This window comes from Neodiprion virginianus, chromosome 3 (assembly GCF_021901495.1).
Source record: "Neodiprion virginianus isolate iyNeoVirg1 chromosome 3, iyNeoVirg1.1, whole genome shotgun sequence".
In the NCBI taxonomy this organism is placed as follows: Eukaryota; Metazoa; Arthropoda; class Insecta; order Hymenoptera; family Diprionidae; genus Neodiprion; species Neodiprion virginianus.
Window position 1 is genome coordinate 28,581,682 of NC_060879.1, and position 17,630 is coordinate 28,599,311.

General features: G+C 36.3%; 4 protein-coding genes and 1 long non-coding RNA gene across 12 annotated transcripts; 2 read left to right on the forward strand and 3 right to left on the reverse strand.

Annotated features, from left to right (window-relative positions):
* Positions 1-111: 111 nt before the first annotated feature.
* LOC124299776 (rRNA-processing protein FCF1 homolog) lies at positions 112-1,809 on the reverse strand. The gene is made up of 5 exons (XM_046753134.1): positions 1,356-1,809; positions 1,168-1,250; positions 828-899; positions 433-742; positions 112-333 (listed from the first exon to the last, which is right to left on the reverse strand). Exons 1-5 carry the CDS (start codon positions 1,356-1,358, stop codon positions 190-192), a joined length of 612 nt encoding a protein of 203 aa, XP_046609090.1. The 5' UTR covers positions 1,359-1,809; the 3' UTR covers positions 112-189.
* A 76-nt stretch (positions 1,810-1,885) lies between these two features.
* LOC124299750 (N-acetylgalactosaminyltransferase 7) lies at positions 1,886-11,849 on the forward strand. Of its 4 annotated transcripts, none has more exons than XR_006907057.1 (14): positions 1,886-2,035; positions 2,426-2,599; positions 2,891-3,096; positions 3,325-3,491; positions 3,638-3,845; positions 4,008-4,184; positions 4,262-4,505; positions 4,629-4,850; positions 4,944-5,042; positions 5,133-5,258; positions 5,463-5,604; positions 7,558-8,004; positions 8,210-8,348; positions 11,170-11,849. XR_006907057.1 is itself a non-coding variant. In XM_046753086.1 (11 exons), the coding sequence occupies exons 2-11, from the start codon at positions 2,444-2,446 to the stop codon at positions 5,601-5,603; spliced, it is 1,746 nt and encodes a 581-aa protein (XP_046609042.1). In that variant the 5' UTR covers positions 1,887-2,035; positions 2,426-2,443; the 3' UTR covers positions 5,604-6,604. The 4 variants fall into 4 exon arrangements, 1 of the variants encoding a protein (XP_046609042.1); XR_006907058.1 differs by having other exon boundaries at positions 7,917-8,004; XR_006907056.1 differs by lacking the exon at positions 7,558-8,004.
* Positions 6,553-11,206, reverse strand: LOC124299739 (endothelin-converting enzyme 1-like). Of its 4 annotated transcripts, none has more exons than XM_046753063.1 (15): positions 11,078-11,206; positions 10,736-10,944; positions 10,326-10,615; positions 9,940-10,161; positions 9,725-9,838; positions 9,436-9,577; positions 9,143-9,282; positions 8,696-8,959; positions 8,592-8,605; positions 8,353-8,411; positions 8,214-8,265; positions 8,061-8,128; positions 7,837-7,967; positions 7,597-7,761; positions 6,553-6,974 (listed from the first exon to the last, which is right to left on the reverse strand). In XM_046753063.1, the coding sequence occupies exons 1-15, from the start codon at positions 11,080-11,082 to the stop codon at positions 6,783-6,785; spliced, it is 2,067 nt and encodes a 688-aa protein (XP_046609019.1). In that variant the 5' UTR covers positions 11,083-11,206; the 3' UTR covers positions 6,553-6,782. The 4 variants fall into 4 exon arrangements, with proteins under 4 accessions (XP_046609019.1, XP_046609018.1, XP_046609021.1 ...); XM_046753062.1 differs by having other exon boundaries at positions 8,502-8,605; XM_046753064.1 differs by lacking the exon at positions 6,553-6,974 and having other exon boundaries at positions 7,566-7,757; positions 8,502-8,605.
* LOC124299752 (T-complex protein 1 subunit delta) lies at positions 11,654-15,771 on the reverse strand. Of its 2 annotated transcripts, XM_046753089.1 has the most exons (10): positions 15,452-15,771; positions 14,302-14,354; positions 14,107-14,196; positions 13,768-14,019; positions 13,576-13,671; positions 13,326-13,487; positions 12,850-13,194; positions 12,481-12,732; positions 11,968-12,256; positions 11,654-11,866 (listed from the first exon to the last, which is right to left on the reverse strand). In XM_046753089.1, exons 1-9 carry the CDS (start codon positions 15,558-15,560, stop codon positions 12,011-12,013), a joined length of 1,605 nt encoding a protein of 534 aa, XP_046609045.1. In that variant the 5' UTR covers positions 15,561-15,771; the 3' UTR covers positions 11,654-11,866; positions 11,968-12,010. The 2 variants fall into 2 exon arrangements, with proteins under 2 accessions (XP_046609045.1, XP_046609044.1); XM_046753088.1 differs by having other exon boundaries at positions 11,654-12,256.
* Positions 13,952-17,395, forward strand: LOC124299783 (uncharacterized). The gene is made up of 3 exons (XR_006907064.1): positions 13,952-14,079; positions 16,842-17,085; positions 17,169-17,395. It is a non-coding gene; the product is annotated as an uncharacterized LOC124299783 (long non-coding RNA).
* Positions 17,396-17,630: the final 235 nt, after the last annotated feature.

A 17,630-nucleotide genomic window follows, 5' to 3' on the forward strand; every position in this document is an offset into this window, starting at 1 on the left:
GCCTCATGTCTCCTGCCGCCATCTCTTGACAAGTGCGGAAAAGTCAGTTTTATTATGTTGCCCTGTTGGCGAGAGTTTATAATATATGTAAGAATTTCAGGAGTCAAATGCTTTCAGTGGCAGTAATATTTTATTATAAAACATGAACGACAGCAACGTTTAAAAAAAATTGTTATGATTATCTATTGTCTATGTTTTAGGAGCTCCATACGCATCAGGCATCCTTTCGATCGTGTAACGATGTTGAGAAACGTACATTATCGGAACCCCAGGAATTTTCCGAATTCTTCTTTTCAGGTCCTTATCGTTGGTCGCAACAATGTAACATTTGTGCTAGAATCAGAACCACGGTTTTCATTGCAGTGTTGAAATTAGCTGATTTAATTGATTTCTAAGGTGAAAAACCACGAGCGGTATTCACTCAATTATTACCTGTGTAACTCTGTTAACAAGACAGTCATCCGCATATGTTCCTTTATGCATACAATGTACTCTTTCAAATCTAGGATCCTTGATTATCTTTAATGCTATTTTGTACTTTGCTCCAAGTTTTTCCAATTCTGCCAAAACACAGTCTGTTATGTACGGTATACATTTTGCATATAGGCAGTCCATCATATTTTGCACTATATCAAGTTTATTTTTTATGGAAAAGTTGATGAAATTCGTATCAATTAAAATGTGATACGGTGGACCAAGTTGCGTATTATATTGGAAAAACAATGCCGACGATTGTTGGGGGCTGAAAGTACACGAAAACAAAAAACAATAATCTATAGTTATTTCTCTCACGTTCGATTCAGATCAGAATAATTAATTTTTCTTACGCTTCTTTGATTTTCATCTCCGTTAGATCTTCAGGTTTCTTTTTTCGTGGCAGCGCTCGCTGTTCTAATTTTCTGGGATTAAAATTGAAAAAGATGAATATATGAATAAATTTGTGTAAGTTGAATGTAGCAAATAAATAGGTACCAAATTCCAGTAAATTACAAAAATGGACAGACTTTGTCCTAGTTGTATGGATGTAAATTGTAAAAGTTAAATGAAAAATGTTACAAAAACTTGCAAGCCTCTGAATAGGCAAACGCTCGACAAGATTGAAAATAAGATTTAAAGAATCGGGACTTTTGTTCCGTAGTTTACTTTTTCGTGACCTATGAAACTTACATCCTGGAGTCGCTTGGGCTGATCATTTTTTTCATTTGTGCGAATCTTTGCATCACAACCTTACGCGTTTTCTTATTCTTTCCCTGTAAATACATAACCTCAATTATTACGTTTGAAAATACTGTGCAAATTTAACATCAAATTTCTTTTATTACAGTATTCAAAAACAATACATAATGTGCGCTCACCATTTTGTAAATTCAGTTGCGGAGAGTTGCTTAATGGATTAAAAAAGTGTTTACACAATTTTTGACGCGGCCAGTCACGAGCACCTTGTTTAACACTAAGGTTAGTTTATGTCCGCCAAATTCAGCCTTCAATTTTGCAAATCCACTAATTTCTGAATGACTTGAAATCTAGTGAAAAAATTGTGAACCGAAAATATCCTCGTGTTGATGCCAAATCGGAAACTTTGCAGACAGTTTAGTAAACAAGACGTGAACTCGACACAGTTTATTCCTAACCTAAAAGTGAACGTGCTCAAATATTTCGACCCGTGATTTCGACAAGCGAAAGCTAGATCCAAGTTTACACCCGTGCGGTTAAATGCCGTTGGAAATGTCGTTGCTCGTTAAATCCGTGGAGAGAATCACGAGATGAGAGACAGTGAAGGGAACATCGGCTACTGTGTATATGAGGAAGACAGATGAATAAGATTCGCACGAAAGGTCGAAAGTGGGACGTTCATTGATTCACGTGTGTTGAATACGTGTACTATGTAGTGAGTGTACAGTTCATCGCGTCGATTTCGGCAGAAAGCGACACGTCTGCTTTCAAGTTTCAGGTGTCCGTTTATTATGGAAGGTGGAAGTATTGTTTGTTGAAAAGTATAAATACTAATCGTAGTATCCTACCGATCAACCCAACAGTAAGTCTGAATCTTTTTCTCTACAATAAACTATATACTCACTTCCGCGAAATAATATCTATAGCGCAATATGTCAATGTTCACAGCTACTTGGAGGTTAAATCGCCTGACAATCTGCTATTAGCATATTTTTATTGCCTTCTTTTTCCGTATAATATTTTCTTTAAAAACTGTGATTTAAAAGAATGAAACCTCACTCTTCTGTCAGTTTATAACTCCAAGGTATCCGTAATTTCCGTTTAATTCTATTTTCTCGTATTATTTTGTACTACACTAATTACAATATTTCATATAATATCAGAAGCCTTTCTGAAGAATTCAAGCCATCCGAATTAATAATATTACATACTTGCGATATCAATGAAAGTAATGCACCATTTTTTCTTACAGGTCTAAGAATTATCAAAAATGCGGATCGTTCAATTGAAGAGAACCCGTTTTGTCAATATTTTGCTGGGTGTAATGTTGTTTGTGATAATTGTATATGCACTTTTTGTGTTTTCATCCGATGACCAGCCTAGCAATCTGAAAAACTACTGGGCTGCAGCATCTAAATCTCGACAGGTACACAGACAAGCTTATATACTCTCTACAATGTACTTGAAAATACTTCTCAGTCAAATGCAACTCAGATTATGAATTTTAAAATTTGAGTTTTGCCCAAATCATCTTATTCTACAGTTTAACGCGCACTAAAGATGTACAGAAATTGTTACATTTTATTTCAGTGTATATCATGCACGAAGGTTATCTCATAAAAGCATTATAAAAAAGTACTATTATGTTCGAAAATGGAACAAATGTTGTTATTTTATCACCTACAAAGCCAATTTGCCACGTCATACTTTTTTTCAGTTACCAGTGATCAGTGATGACTTAGGAAACTTTGAGCCACGAAATGTAGTGGTGAGAATAGGCCCTGGTGAGGAGGGTAAGGCTCACATTTTGAGAGAAGATCAACAAAATGATGTACAGCAATCAGAGTCTGATTATGGCATGAACATGGTTTGTTCTGATGAAATTTCTTTGGATAGATCTGTTCACGACACCAGGCCAGCCGAGTAAGTAATGCAATTAGTTATTATAGCCTGAGCATCATTTTTATTTTAGAAATTTCAGTAATTGAGTAATAAAAATATGAAGGAAGAAGTGAAAGCCATACAATTGAGTTATACGATGAGAGGGGAGTAAGAACAGTAGGAACTAGTGTGATACATAATAGTTGAAAGATCCTCTACAAAAGTTTCCTATGGTTAAAAAGTAAACACTGGATTTTTGATTAAATTTAGGTGCAAGCGTTGGAATTATGCAACTGATTTGCCAAAAACCAGCGTTATTATAGTATTTCACAATGAAGGATGGTCCGTCTTAATGCGTACCGTACACAGCGTGATAAATCGAACACCACCAGAGTTTTTGGAAGAGGTACTTTTGGTTGACGACTATTCTGACAAAGGTTTGGACAAAAACCGAATTTTTTTCCTACCAATGAATTTTTAAGTAAACATTAACAACTATACGCTTCTATGATTAATTCAAAGTTATTAAAAACTGGTAACAGAATAATTATTGTACCATCCTAGCTCCGTTGTGAAATTTCAGACAATTTGAAAGGCGATCTGGAGTCGTACGTCGAACGATGGGATGGTAAAGTACGTCTCATACGAAATCATGAGAGACAGGGCTTAATAAGAACGAGATCCAGGGGAGCCCGAGAGGCTACTGGTGAAGTGATTGTGTTTTTAGATGCCCATTGCGAGGTCAACACGAATTGGTTACCACCATTACTTGCACCAATATATGTGAACAGGTAGATAATAAGTTTTCATGAAAAATTCAGACATTTAATCTGTCGAAAATGTACTTCAAAGGAATGATCTAGTACCTAACTCATTGGACATTATAATCACCTGAAATTGTGGATTCCCGATTCGTGAGAATGTGTTTCCTAACATTTTTCTTCTGTAACTAGCAAGGTGATGACTGTTCCGGTGATCGATGGAATAGATCACAAGACTTTCGAATACAGGCCAGTCTATCAGGAGGGTCATTTGTATCGAGGTATCTTCGAGTGGGGAATGTTGTACAAAGAAAACGAGTTGCCCAGGAGAGAGGCGAAAACACGCTCACATGATAGCATGCCCTATAAGTACGATTTCAGTGCAATATTACGATGCGAAATAAGTATTAGCTAAAACTCGTAATTCCTTTATTCGCAAATTTCAGGTCACCAACTCATGCCGGGGGCCTATTTGCTATCAACCGTGAATATTTTCTAAGTCTGGGTGGTTACGACGATGGCCTCTTGGTTTGGGGTGGTGAAAACTTCGAGCTTTCTTTCAAAATATGGCAATGTGGAGGCAGCATTGAATGGGTGCCTTGTTCTCACGTCGGGCATGTTTATCGGGGCTTCATGCCTTACACGTTTGGTAAACTGGCTCAAAAGAAGAAAGGCCCTCTGATCACGATTGTAAGCATCGCGTGTTTTGTGCATTATCTATGTCTATGCTATAAAATATGCTCACTTCGTAAGTGTACAAATGCTCATATTGTGTCTACGATTCATCTGATTCAAATAAAATGATTTTATCAGAATTACAAACGGGTGATCGAAACTTGGTTCGATGAAAAGCACAAGGAGTTCTTCTATACAAGAGAACCCTTGGCAAGATTACTCGATCATGGAGATATCACAGAGCAGTTAGCTATGAAAGAAAGGCTACAGTGTAAAGACTTTCAGTGGTTCATGGATAACGTGGCCTACGATGTACTTGACAAATATCCAGAATTGCCGCCAAATGTTCATTGGGGAGAGGTAGATAAGATCATCGAATTACTTTTCAACTTTGCGACTGATTATTGGTACAGGAAATATTCGTCACTTGATTCAATTCTTGGTATATTTTAGCTTCGCAGTGTTGCCACTGCCTCGTGTCTGGATACCATGGGTCACCCTCCACCTAACCTGATGGGGACTTCTCACTGCCATGGGTTTGGCAATAATCAGGTAATCATTTTCTCATGGATTCATTACTTTCTACGGAGTGTTCATTGTCTATTTCACTTGTTTCATGCCAACCAATAACAAAACTTTCAGCTCATAAGACTCAATGCCAAAGGGCAATTGGGTGTTGGAGAACGTTGCATAGAAGCTGATGGAGAGAGTGTAAAATTAGCGTTTTGTAGGCTTGGGACTGTCGATGGACCCTGGCAGTACGACGAGGTAAGTTTACAACAGTTTCAGTGTAACTTACCTGCATATATTGATTAATTAGATGGATATTTCCAGTTCTTCCAGTGTTGAACTGGAAGACTTATGTTTTTTATTTCTTTACCATTTGACCATTATTTAAATCCAAAGTTTATGTCACAATCTAAACTTATTTTTCCCTTAAAAAAAATATGACCTCTTTCCTTTTCCTTGTAGAAAACAAAAACTCTTATGCACAGGGTGCATAAAAAGTGTATGGCATTACATCCCCAGACACAGCATTTATCTTTGATGCCCTGTGACGTTAATAATACTTATCAACAGTGGACCTTCCATCAAATGCATCCACGCTGGTGAGGTAGGTTTTCCTCATTGTCCTTGTGCACAGGAATGGAGTGGGTCCGAACGTTGTTGTCAAGCGTACCTCAAATCATTCCGTTCTATCGCAATCACAACCATTATTCAGAAAATATTTAGAATATGTTGTTCTCAGACGATTAGAGTTCACAGAATTTTTCCTTTTCAGCAGCTTAATCAAATTCGCTTTTTTTGCAAGGACCTCTTTGGACAAACTACGTATATACGCGATCGAACAGTCAAAATTATTTGGTTCATACCTAGCCTAAATGATTACAGTGGACTGTGATCAACGCATTTGAAAAACGTGATTTCAATTTTCGTATGATATTCCCGTTTTTTCTCTTTTTTTTTCTTTGACAAATCCATATAACCATCTAATATTCACGAATTTCGAGAATCAAACATCCTAATAAAATTTGATTTCAATCATAGAGAAATTGAAGGCAAACCACGAGGTCAGATCCACATATTTAGATTTGGTACAATCTAGATAAAAAATAATTTTTCCTGATCATCGTTTCGTAAGTACTTAAGTGTGAGAGAATATGATGTACGCACACAGATTTATATATGTATTTGGCCTTGGGCATCTAGAATATTCGTTTCGTTTAATTATCATATTTATTGACTTGACGAGTCAGCAATTGTGGAAATTTCCTCAAATGACAATAATTGACTAATTCTATATATATTGCGTATATTCATATCCTATTTACAACGCATTTGTTTATACGCAAAAGCACGCATTTATACATTTATCTATAAGATGCACAAATGAATTTAGGGTTGATTAATTCTAATTCTTTACGATACACAAAGATTTTATCCTCCAGATCAGTTGTGGTATTTTGGAGGTTGAAAAACAAAACGTGATCATTCGGTAGCGGTAATAAATGCTTAAGGAAATAGGCGGTAGTACATTTCCATAGAAATTATTAGACTGTTGTAACGTGAGAGTGTTGAATATTTTATTAAAATGAAATCACATTTTTATTGAACATCGGGTAATTTTCCATCGATTCGTCTGTCTTCAGTTCCCAATATCCCGCTCAAATGTTGGCAGTTGAAATATTAAACGCTTGCGGTGGCAAGTGGTTTCAACTTATTTCATACATTTTTCACTATTTATTTGACTAATTTACTTGATAGTAATATATTGCACTGGTGTGAACAGTATTACCACAATATGCATATGTCCTTGTCTGCTCGCTCCCAGGAGTTCATTGCATTCGTTCGACTTCTGCTAATCATCTCATAACATTGCCAAGTTTTGGCAAAATTTTCCATATTCTGTATCGGTCCCAGTATGCGATATTTGTGGGGTGCGTGTTTGTCGCTATGTTCTGTTGCACCTGTGTGGCACCAAATCTGTAAAAAATATTGTGAGAATCAAAATCTATCTTGGCATTGTCGCTGAAAACTAATTTCAAATACTCGAAATAACATTTTACTGTGTCTAGAACTCAATCTTTCATTTCATGCAGTCTCAGCAATGACATTTTTTGAAAATGCGGAATATGACTAAATGTGGTAAGTTCAATTTAAGGAACGATTTCGTGGTTGACGTGTATATCTCCAAATATCTTAGTCTACGTATCTCAAACGCCAAAATGGACTCAACAAGTCCATTTTATACGCAAATCTGAACAAAAATGCTCCAATGCATTTTCATTTGACGCAAAAATAAAGGAATGGTATTGATTCTGCGAAATCGCAATAATAAATTCGTAGAATTCATGCAATTTCTTTGTTCTGTCAAATGAAAATATGTTGAAGTGTTTTTGCTCAGAATTGCGTGTATTTTTGGGTTTGAGATATGCGGACTTCGATATTTGAAGATATATACGTCAACGACGAAATCGAGCAGGGCATCCCCGGAATATTGAATTATTAAAGATTTCAAACCTAGACCTAACTTTCAAATCACACAAATTAATCAAGTTTTTTTCAGGCTTAAAGGAGGAACATTAAGTTTTTCATCAGTTATTACCGAAGCAAATGCCAAGTAGAAATATTTGTCTGACATAAAATTGTTGAATCTGCTCCAATGATATAAAGCCGGTAGTTTGTTTCTCTCTTTTGTAAATGCTCTAAAGGCCGCTCTCAATCCAACATTGTCGGCAATATTTTCGGATAACGTGTACTTGCCGTCTATCTATTGATGAGACAATGACTTCTGTACCAAGTTAAATTTAATTTAATTTAAATAATGAAATGGTAAAATCTTTACAGTTGCTTCAGAATCTCCCGAAATGTACTGGTTATATTGTTTGATGAAGCATTTTATTTTTGTCGCGTATACTTGTTCAGTTGACTGGGACCACCAGCCTTTCAATGAGCCTTCAGCATCCAATAATCGTCCTGAATAAATGAACAATCGATTAACTTCTCGCGAAGGGTATGTAGTTACATATTTTATTTAAAATAAACGTGTTCTACGGTCGTTAAAATTACCTTGGCTGTCGAACGCGTGTGTAAGTTCGTGTGCCATTACTGAACCGATACGAGCGTAGTCGAAAAAACTGACGAATTATTTTAAAATACAATAACGTGTAAGTAGTTGAATTTATAACGGATTATAATTAATTGATTACGTTCTTAAGATACCTTCCACTATTGCCAGAGAAGAATGGCTCTGCCATTGTGCTGATGGGAAATACTGTTTTAACAAAGAATAGACACCAATGAAGGACAAAGTGGGATCACGAAGAAACGTAATTGTTGAATTACGACATGTAGTACGTACGTATTCTATTATTTATTCCGTTGTAATAAGCGTTGACGATTAGTGGTGATTGCGTCCATCTGGAATGGTCGATTAATTAGGCTTAAATACTGAGATTATTAAGTTTTTCTTACTCTTATTTGTAATGTGATTTTATTGATTATACACACGAATTTCTATTTCGGTAGATTCGTAACTCCGCGAAATTTTTCCATTGACTGAAACTTCGAAGTCTATTCATATTTCCAAAATGGTCGTACCTGTAAATTTTTAGCTAAAACGAATTTTCATTATTTGATTTTTTTGAAACCATGCAATCGTCATTCACGATAGATTTCGAACTTCTTGATTCTAGATCATATACCTTTCTGTAATACTGATCCACTTGTGATTCAGTTTTTAAATAATCCGGGCTTCCAGTTAGTATCAGTATGCTATTCAATTTGTAGATTGCATAATTTTTGGTAAAGTCGTCCATCCATTCTGCCTCATCTATCAATTCTTCCAAAGCGTCTCTCAAATTTTCCATCATTTCCTGCGCCCTTTTGATTCTTTCTTCGCTAACATATTTTTCTCGGTATTTTTGTGCGACGGTGAAGCTCAGTCCGATTTTCGGAAAATCTAAAACCTTCAGCATTCAACAGTTGACCAGATGTTTGAAATTTAAAAAAATATAAATTCTTTAAAATTAGTTCGGCACTGTTGAGTACCCCATCAGTTCAAACAAACTAAAATTGTACTAAGAAATGAGACGCACAATCGATGGTCGAATGCAGCGAAAATAAAACATTGATTTATCACGAAATTAGACCTTGTGGAGACAATACTTCCATGTTGGATAACCTGGAGGCACGTATCCGCGATTTATGTAGAAATCCATTGAAATATTGTACATTTCTGATGACAATTCAGGTGCCATAAAAGTGACCATCCGACTATAGACGAAATCATCTGGAAATTATTCGTAATTTCTTTTACTTCGTTATTAAAATTATACTAGGAACATTCCTTTATTGTTATTCTATTTTACTATAGTAACTTCGAGGAAGAGACTCGCGATGCGACCTCGAGGCTGGTCGCATATTTTTATTTCGTTGTACTTACTCAACAGCTCCTTTCCCGTTTCGTGCGCGTATATTAACAAGTTACGCAACAGACTTCGATTCGTGATAAAAATCTGCGTGTCATTGTTCACTTTGACCCTAGACTTTTTGAAGGCGATCTGTAGATACGTTCTCCAATTAATCTGTATGATTGGGGAAAAAAAACACTACGAATAAAAAATTTATGACAGTTTTGACAACTTATCAAAGCTGGATTATCATTGTGCTCGATCACGAAGATGGAAGAAAAATAATCGAAAATAAACAAATACAGATTCTCATCCGCTCACCGTGTCGGTAAATTGATCCAGTACTTCGTCTGTCCAAGCTTGTAATTTTGCTAACGTCGTACTTCCTACGTTAGGAATATTAGTCTTCGCGGTATCTCTGCCGTAATTTAATTCCTAAGACAAAACCACAGGGATATTTTTATTATTCAATAATTCTGATTGCTTTAATCGAAAAGGATCTGATCAATTAGAAAGAGGTATTTTGAATACGGTACCTTTGGATCCGCCAAGACGTTCATGAATTCGTTGATACTTCTCGCTTTCGCGCTGATTTCATAATCGCTGATGTCACTTTGAGTAAAATCCCGCAATATGATCATAATTTTTGACAAATATTCGATAAAGGTAGAGTCGGTTCTACTGGAAAAATCATTGTCCAAAATCCGTACTGGTTGTCGCAGCAATGCAGTAGGCAATGTCAAATCATCGTGCTCGATCTAGATGGGTAATATTTTTTCACTTGTGCCGCAACAAGGGGAACTTCGGTTATTCTGAAGGATTTCTCTTATACGGTACGAAATGCTTATTGTTGCACAAAATGCACTTGAAACTTGAAATTTGATTTAAAAAAGGCGACGCAGAATTATGCTCTTATACATACATATATCGAAGTTTTCGTTGCATTCCATATATCAGTTCGAACTGTTAGTTTGAAAAAAAATTGCACGCCATAATTAGCAACGAATCTAGCCATTCTTCGCCAATCGGCCGAAGTTATTTTAGACATCGTACTCTCCTCATTTTTTTTCGGCCAAATTTCTTCCAATACTTTTAACATTGTTGAAATTCCTCTCCTATCACGAGTTTTTGTATCTATACAAGCTGCGTACATGTCCTGGGCTTTTACAAAAGACTTTGAATCTCCCACAGATCTTTCGTTCTCCAATAATTCTGTGGATAAATATGCATAGAGTTTGATTTTTTTTTTAATTCCATATGTCCAAAACCATAAATAAATTATTTTACGTTTAGCATCTCCAATTTTAATTTGTCATTCAAACAAAAATGTACCTTTCAATCGTTCATCGACTTCTCTTTGCAATCTGATAAACCCGTCCCAAATACTATACCCCTCGGGGACAGGATGTACATTTTGAAAATTTCCACAAGCAAAAGTGTAAAAATCATCACAGGGATTCTTTGAATAATCCACGTATGGAAAAAGATTGTCCATCCGTATCAGAAAGGGCAATTGAATGAAAATGGTCACGACGATCAACCTTGAAACGCGTAAAGAAGACGAATAATGATTAGTTTTTTTTTACAGACCATGTTGATAACGTTGGAATAATCACAGAATCTGATGATGTTGCGTAGAAAGAAATAGAAAATCGAATTAGGATCTATAAGTACCTCATGGTGTGCAAATTTGTGGCTGACAATGAATGTGTATTATTCGTATTCCTGCACTGCTTTACTGATGAGCACTAAAACATTTTTTCCAGTGAATCCCTTCCACAAACCCGCAATTTGCGATCAAACATTGTCAATGTTATGAAAATACGCGGAATGTATCTAAATGTGCATTTTCTTATCGCGCCCAAGTATAACTAGATTTACGAATGAACAATACATAGAGCTCGAAACTGATTTTTATGTCACATTCACACGACTCTATAGAAGTGGTGGTCCATATCTAATCGCTGAAATTGTTACGTTCAAAGAACGGAAGCGACAGAGCGATACGCGTCTACTCCCGCTGATTCGTCTCGTGCTGTTTAAATGGAATCGTAATTATGCTTCTTAATAATCTAACGTGTATAAAAGTAATATGTAAAAATTCTGGAGTAATTACTACTGCCCATTATGATTACAAAATAATTTTTCAATTGAATACATTCTTTTGGTACCACAAATATTAGAAATTTTTTGTTTTCTGCATGCTACGACTTAGGTGGGAATGAAACGGTAGATGTATGTAGTCCGAAATATTTTTAAATTCATTTTATTATATAATCTCATACGAATACAAGAAGTGCATAAGAGTGAAGCATTTAACGTAGCTTTAGTTGGAATAAGAGAATCGACTCCAAGACGTAGATCCTCAGTAATATGTCGAACATCAACGTATCGATATCGATTAATAATGAATTGTGTAAAGCGTTATTCTCGGGAAAAGCCAATGCAATGTTATGGTAAAATCTGTAATTAGAAGAGAAAGAAACAACCAATGTCTTTTTTCTCCAGATTCAAACGAACGAATAAAAAGTTACTTTACGAGCATTGTGATACATTGCACTTACAATGCTGATGAACATATCGCGCAATCATGTTAAGGCTAACAGTTTACTGCATGGTATTAATGATATCGTCGATCTTCAATATACTACGGACAGTCTCCGAAGCCAAGGTAATGGCGCTGGTCGAAACAAGAAGAGGTTGAACGACGTTTTCTTCCCAAATATTCGTTATTGCGCCCTTGCGAACATTAATTCCTGCCAATGTTTCACCCTGAGCATGCCTGTTGCGAAGCTCAGTGACAGTGGCGATTGAGTTAAGACCCGCGTTCTCTGCTAAGGTTGACGGAATCACCTACAATATAGAAAGATGAAAATAGTATTATTAAAAAATTTGATGTACTTTTATCAGAGTCTGTCAAGTACTGTATTGGCCCGAGTATAAGTCAAGGTTTTTGATAACCGACTTTACCCTCAAAAATTGTACTCGACTTATATTCGGATCTTTTTAGGGGATCGCACGATCAATGGGAAACTCCCTCGACTTATATTCGAATCAATAGAATTATTTCAACAAACCTCAAGGGCGTTAGCAAAGGCTCTGAAGCAGTAGGCGTCTGTGCCACCAATCGTCTGGGCATAAGCAGCAAGTTTGAGAGCTAATTCAGTTTCCGGTGCTCCGCCACCTGCAAGGAGTGCTTGCTGTTTGACAAGGCAACGAACTACGCACAATGCGTCATGCAGAGATCGAGCAGCCTCTTCCAGCACCAGTTTATTGCTGCCTCTAACTAATACCGTAACTGTACGACCTGGATTTTGGATTCCACTAATCTGAAATAAAACCACGCAACATGTAAGCACGTAATTTTTAGCAAGTATTTACTATCAGAAATTTAAATTAACTTTTGTAAACAGGTTTCACAAGGAAGTCTTGACCAGAAAGCTTACCTTGACAAATTTCGAACTTCCAGTTTGAATTTCTTCGCAAGTATCTGCACTCACTAGGTTCTCAGGTGTAAAATGATCAAGCGAGGCGATTGGCCTGCAACCCAACGTCTTACAAACGTAAGGAATGTCCTCTCGTTCGACATCTTTTATAACCATTACTTTGATCTTGTCGAGGAAATGGATGGCAAGATCGCTTATAGCATCTCGAAGAATCGACTTTTGCACAAGAAGTACGTTGCAACCGCTCTTTTTTATTTGCTTAACAATATTCAAGATATATGCACGCTCTTCTTTCAGCACACGGTCCATTGCAGAATAATCTGATACAATAACGTTGTGGTCCATCTGTAAATTATTATTCAATTTGTTCACTCTTATTTAAATAGTCGAACTGTAACAGATTTAGACGGAGTTAGTCATCATTTAATAGTAATTAAAGAGTGTAATAATTAAACTCCTTAGCTGATGTGACTTACGTCGGTCTTTGGTGGTGAAATGCAGAACTGAATTAGACCGATCCTAGCTTTATCGATTCGCTTTGGCCCATTGACGTTACATGATTTTTGTGTGAACACTAATCCCTGAATGAGTTCCGTGTCCTCAGTTGTACCACCGAGTTTTTTGATGACTTTGATGTCCTATCAACATAGTTCAGGAAACTTAGCACCCTGTTATATAAATCCAACAAAGATCCAATTAAGATGTGTATAAAAATGAATTACTTACTTTTAAATCGACAGCAGCTTCCATTCCTGGTTCGGTAATTTTTAGAACTGCTGTTACAGCCAATGGCGCGAGATAACTTGATTGTTGAGAAACTACCTAAAAATTCGAAACAAGATACAGTATATATAAAACTTGCAAGAATCTTATTACTTGTAATTGATGTCAGCATAATGAAGTGAATTTCGAAACTACCTTCGAGTTCAAAGAGGTTGCAGCACTTTTGATCAATGCCACACGGTCAGTTAATTCTATAGGGTGAGAAATTTCCTTTAAAATTTCAACTGCTTTCAAAGCTGCCTTTTGGAAAGCATCGCTTATCGAAGTTGGATGAATTCCTTTATGCAATAGTCGTTCAGCAGCCTCTAGTAGTGCACCAGCAATTATTACGACGCTCGTAGTGCCGTCCCCAGCTTCGGTATCCTGAGCCCTGGACAATTCTACCAACTGAAGGAGGAAAAAAAAATTCAAATCATTGCTCATGCTGTGTCTTTCACCAACAGAAAGGTATTTTAGGAAATTCATTCAACTAACCATTTTGGCTGCAGGATGTACCACATTCATTTGTTTTAAAATCGTTGCACCATCATTGGTAATTGTGACTTCACCGTTACCAGCTTGGATCTGTAACACAAAATTTCATGCAATAATGTCCAACTAATTTTTATTCTCGCTTTATTGGATAATTTTGTTTATTCTTTTTACTTTTTGTCGTTACTTTACACATACCATTTTGTCCATACCACGTGGACCCAGACTCGTGCGGATGGCATCACTCACAGCTGAAGCATCATAATATAGTTATAATTAGTTCAACAGGCACATAATTCGAACATAATATTTTTGAAGGCATGATACAGTTTGATTGTATTTTTTCATAGCCAGGTATTATTAATGACTAACGAGTTCTTTCGATAAACTTGAAATCTTTCATTATAGTAGAAATACTATTCGCAATCACAAAAGTGTTGATCAAATCGATAGTTTATTTGCACTGATAACTTAAAAATTCATAACTTCAGCAACAAGGATGATTGGACGTAGTTAATAAATCATTTGATAACTTTCAGAAATCAAGTTATGTACAAAAAAAATCCAGAGCTATGTCAACCAAATATTTTAATCATTAGGTTTAATTTCAAGAACAGGAGAAAGCGATTATTTAATTTGAAGTTGACATAATTTAAAAAATTTGAAAACCAGAATATTAGAACAAATACAAATTAATTTCCCACGCATAAACAATGAAGAATCTTTTTAGCAAGCTTGTTCTAATAAAAATTTTCAATGTGAATTCATTCCTACAATAATGACAAAAAAAACTTGGCCATTGAAGAACCAATATATATTGTTGAAACTTCAAAAATATGATCCAAAATTAAATAAATGCATTCACACGTTATACCTTCTTACAGTAATTTTACGTAAAGATGACAAAAAAATGAGATGACGTTTATCAATACAAGTTTTTTGATACGGTGTAATTCGATTAAATCGGTGATGAGACAAAAAAAGGCATATTTTCTCAATTAAGCGGAACGGGCGTGTGTTATTTTGTAGGTTAGGTTAAATTAGATTCAACATTTGCGGAAAAAGTAAGACGAAGGAGAATTTGAAAAAATGTTAATACGAAATGTCTAGGATTTAAATTTAAAACCGATGAAATTTTTTTCAAATCCCATCATCTTACAGATACTGTGAAATGATTATCTGAAACGGAGTGTGGTTGAAGAGGCTGTAAAGTCACGCGTGGGCTCCGCGACTTATGTCCATAAATGGTGATGTCATGTTGAAGAGATCAGTTTATGGGAATTTGAATATTAGTGATTGATATTCGGTCTGTTTATTTGAGCACTAGAAAATATAATTTTTGACACACCTTTAGCCGCGTTGATGTTGCTGGCACGAATATCGGCTGGTTTGCTTTTATCTTTATAAGCCTGACCAAGGGCGCGTCGCCCGTCGCCGGCAGCCGTGATTCCGGTCATTTTTATGCTTTATTCGAAGTTAATTTTTGAAATTAAAGATTTTATGATCACTGCGAGACAGCTACAGACGTAAATCGAAGCCACGCTAAGTCCGTACTTATAGGGCGAATACTGTACTTCAGTAATAAATAACTTTTAAGTGGGACGAAGAATACTTTCAGAAACACGAGGGACGTACTGCGAGAAGGTTCTGTTTCCAACAATGAAAGTTTTCCGTGGCCTCATGCAGCGGACTCGGAGATGAATTTTGGAACAGCGATTGCAGTTTGTCAGGGTACCAGTAGAGAGCGGTGCAAGACGAACGATAAAGAAATTGTTTAAAAATTCATTCGTACCTTACAGTTTCTGCCATTAGATGACTCTGATGATGCCGACCACATAGAACGCGCGAACATTGAAACGAGACTGCAATAATCATGTTCGTTCGGATTTTAAGAATTTACAAATATCATAAGTCAGCTCTGTTAAAATATGCCTTCTACGATATTGAAATGGAAACTTTGTATTGCGTATATTGGAAACGTCTGATCGAAATTGATAGAAAGTGTTTAATGTAAATTTAACGATCATGAGACCTGTACCAAATACCAGAAACTCGTTACAATAATAAAAAAAAAACTACGTCCTGGCTCTGGAGCCATAGGGTAGCCATAATTTCTTCAAACTATTAGTTGAAAATTATGCAACACCTGACACAGGTGTGCTAGATTCGTACTGAAGTAGCTTCTGAAATTCATGCTCGACCCTGATATTTATCATTTAAATTGATCATCGTTGCAACAAATGTGCCAGATGTTATACTCGTTTTCATTCCGATCACAAATGATTTATTATACGCCTGAATGACACAAGGACACTGATCCCGAGCTTTAATCTTGCACGCTGTGCGAGAGATGAACGCCCAATTTTATATTTGCTCACCGCTGTTGCTCGATTACAATCTTGTCATGTATCGTTGCCCAGATGTTGCGTCAACGATAAAGCACTGACATAACGTGACCAATTTTTTTTTTACTCAGAAATACACGGAATACTTGCTCACAAGCGAATCATTTATCTGTGCGTACAGGATACTAAATTTAACGCCACTCGAGATTACCCTCCTCTACAAACTTTTGAGGACTGATTAGAATTTCTATTCTCCGTTTTTAATAGGATAAAATTTAAGTTACTTCAGAAAGATATAGGTAATAATTACGTTTATGATTCGGATCAATGATTTGTTGGTGGAATTTATCAATCGCTTTGAATTCTTTCTTATTATTTTTTCTGTGTTGACAGGTGGTCAAAAAATCTTTTACTACAACTGAGCAGAAATGTCCCGTATTCAATTTGTCGGAAACTAGCCGATGTGAAGTGAACTGGGCAAATTTACACACATAATCAGCAATAATGATTTTTACGTCTGTAGAAATTGTTAATTACTCGTTGAAAAGCGTATCTGGGTAGCTTGTTGCGTTCCATACATGGAGTGTGACTTGACTGTATATCGACGACGAATCATGGAATCAAATCAGGTTTCACTGTAAAGAACCTGCATTGGTAATCCACTACCGAGTAATCCAAGTAACATAATCAATTTTCAAAGCACGTTCAATTGACCTTCAGATTGCTATCATCAAAGTATGGAGGATCGAAATGCCCCAAGAAGGAAATTGAAAGATCCGGCTGCGCCACAGCTGATTCCGGATGCGGGGGGCAAACAAGAGCGAGTCTTCAGCCAGTGAATGTGAGCAATGCCTGCATGAATCAACGAAGCCAAGATACACCAAAAGGTGGGTTTGTCGTTATCTGACAATTAAGGGGCGAATATTGAACAATTTATGTTGCGCTCAGGAATGCAATTTCTGTTTGTAATGCTGATCCATGACGCGTGATTTAGAATTATTATTGCTCAGCGGTATAGATAATGGTTGCGTAGATCGCGTCACGCGACATACATAGCTAATTGTGTATGCAATGAGAATCCAAGGACTCTGGCGAGGAAAAACCATTAAAAATAATGTGTGCACTCGGTTTTGTACCACATACAGTGCGATTGGACTCCAAGGAATTATTTGAATTATTTTA

What these genes read in the sequence shown, in the direction of transcription:
- LOC124299752 (XM_046753089.1), bottom strand. Translation starts at nt 15,560, where the DNA reads ATGACCGGAATCACGGCTGCCGGCGACGGGCGACGCGCCCTTGGTCAG. An exon ending in TACATCCTGCAGCCAAAATG is followed by an intron (nt 14,020 to 14,106) that starts GTTAGTTGAATG and finishes TTCCTCCTTCAG; the next exon opens with TTGGTAGAATTGTCCAGGGC. An exon ending in TTTCACCACCAAAGACCGAC is followed by an intron (nt 13,195 to 13,325) that starts GTAAGTCACATC and finishes AATAATTTACAG; the next exon opens with ATGGACCACAACGTTATTGT.
- LOC124299776 (XM_046753134.1), bottom strand. An exon ending in GAGATGAAAATCAAAGAAGC is followed by an intron (nt 743 to 827) that starts GTAAGAAAAATT and finishes GTGTACTTTCAG; the next exon opens with CCCCCAACAATCGTCGGCAT. An exon ending in TTGTTAACAGAGTTACACAG is followed by an intron (nt 334 to 432) that starts GTAATAATTGAG and finishes TTCTGATTCTAG; the next exon opens with CACAAATGTTACATTGTTGC.
- LOC124299750 (XM_046753086.1), top strand. Translation starts at nt 2,444, where the DNA reads ATGCGGATCGTTCAATTGAAGAGAACCCGTTTTGTCAATATTTTGCTG. An exon ending in CAGCATCTAAATCTCGACAG is followed by an intron (nt 2,600 to 2,890) that starts GTACACAGACAA and finishes ACTTTTTTTCAG; the next exon opens with TTACCAGTGATCAGTGATGA. An exon ending in AAGGCCCTCTGATCACGATT is followed by an intron (nt 4,506 to 4,628) that starts GTAAGCATCGCG and finishes TGATTTTATCAG; the next exon opens with AATTACAAACGGGTGATCGA.
- LOC124299739 (XM_046753062.1), bottom strand. An exon ending in AGTCGATGAACGATTGAAAG is followed by an intron (nt 10,616 to 10,735) that starts GTACATTTTTGT and finishes ATTTATCCACAG; the next exon opens with AATTATTGGAGAACGAAAGA. An exon ending in CAACGAAAACTTCGATATAT is followed by an intron (nt 10,162 to 10,325) that starts GTATGTATAAGA and finishes TTACCCATCTAG; the next exon opens with ATCGAGCACGATGATTTGAC.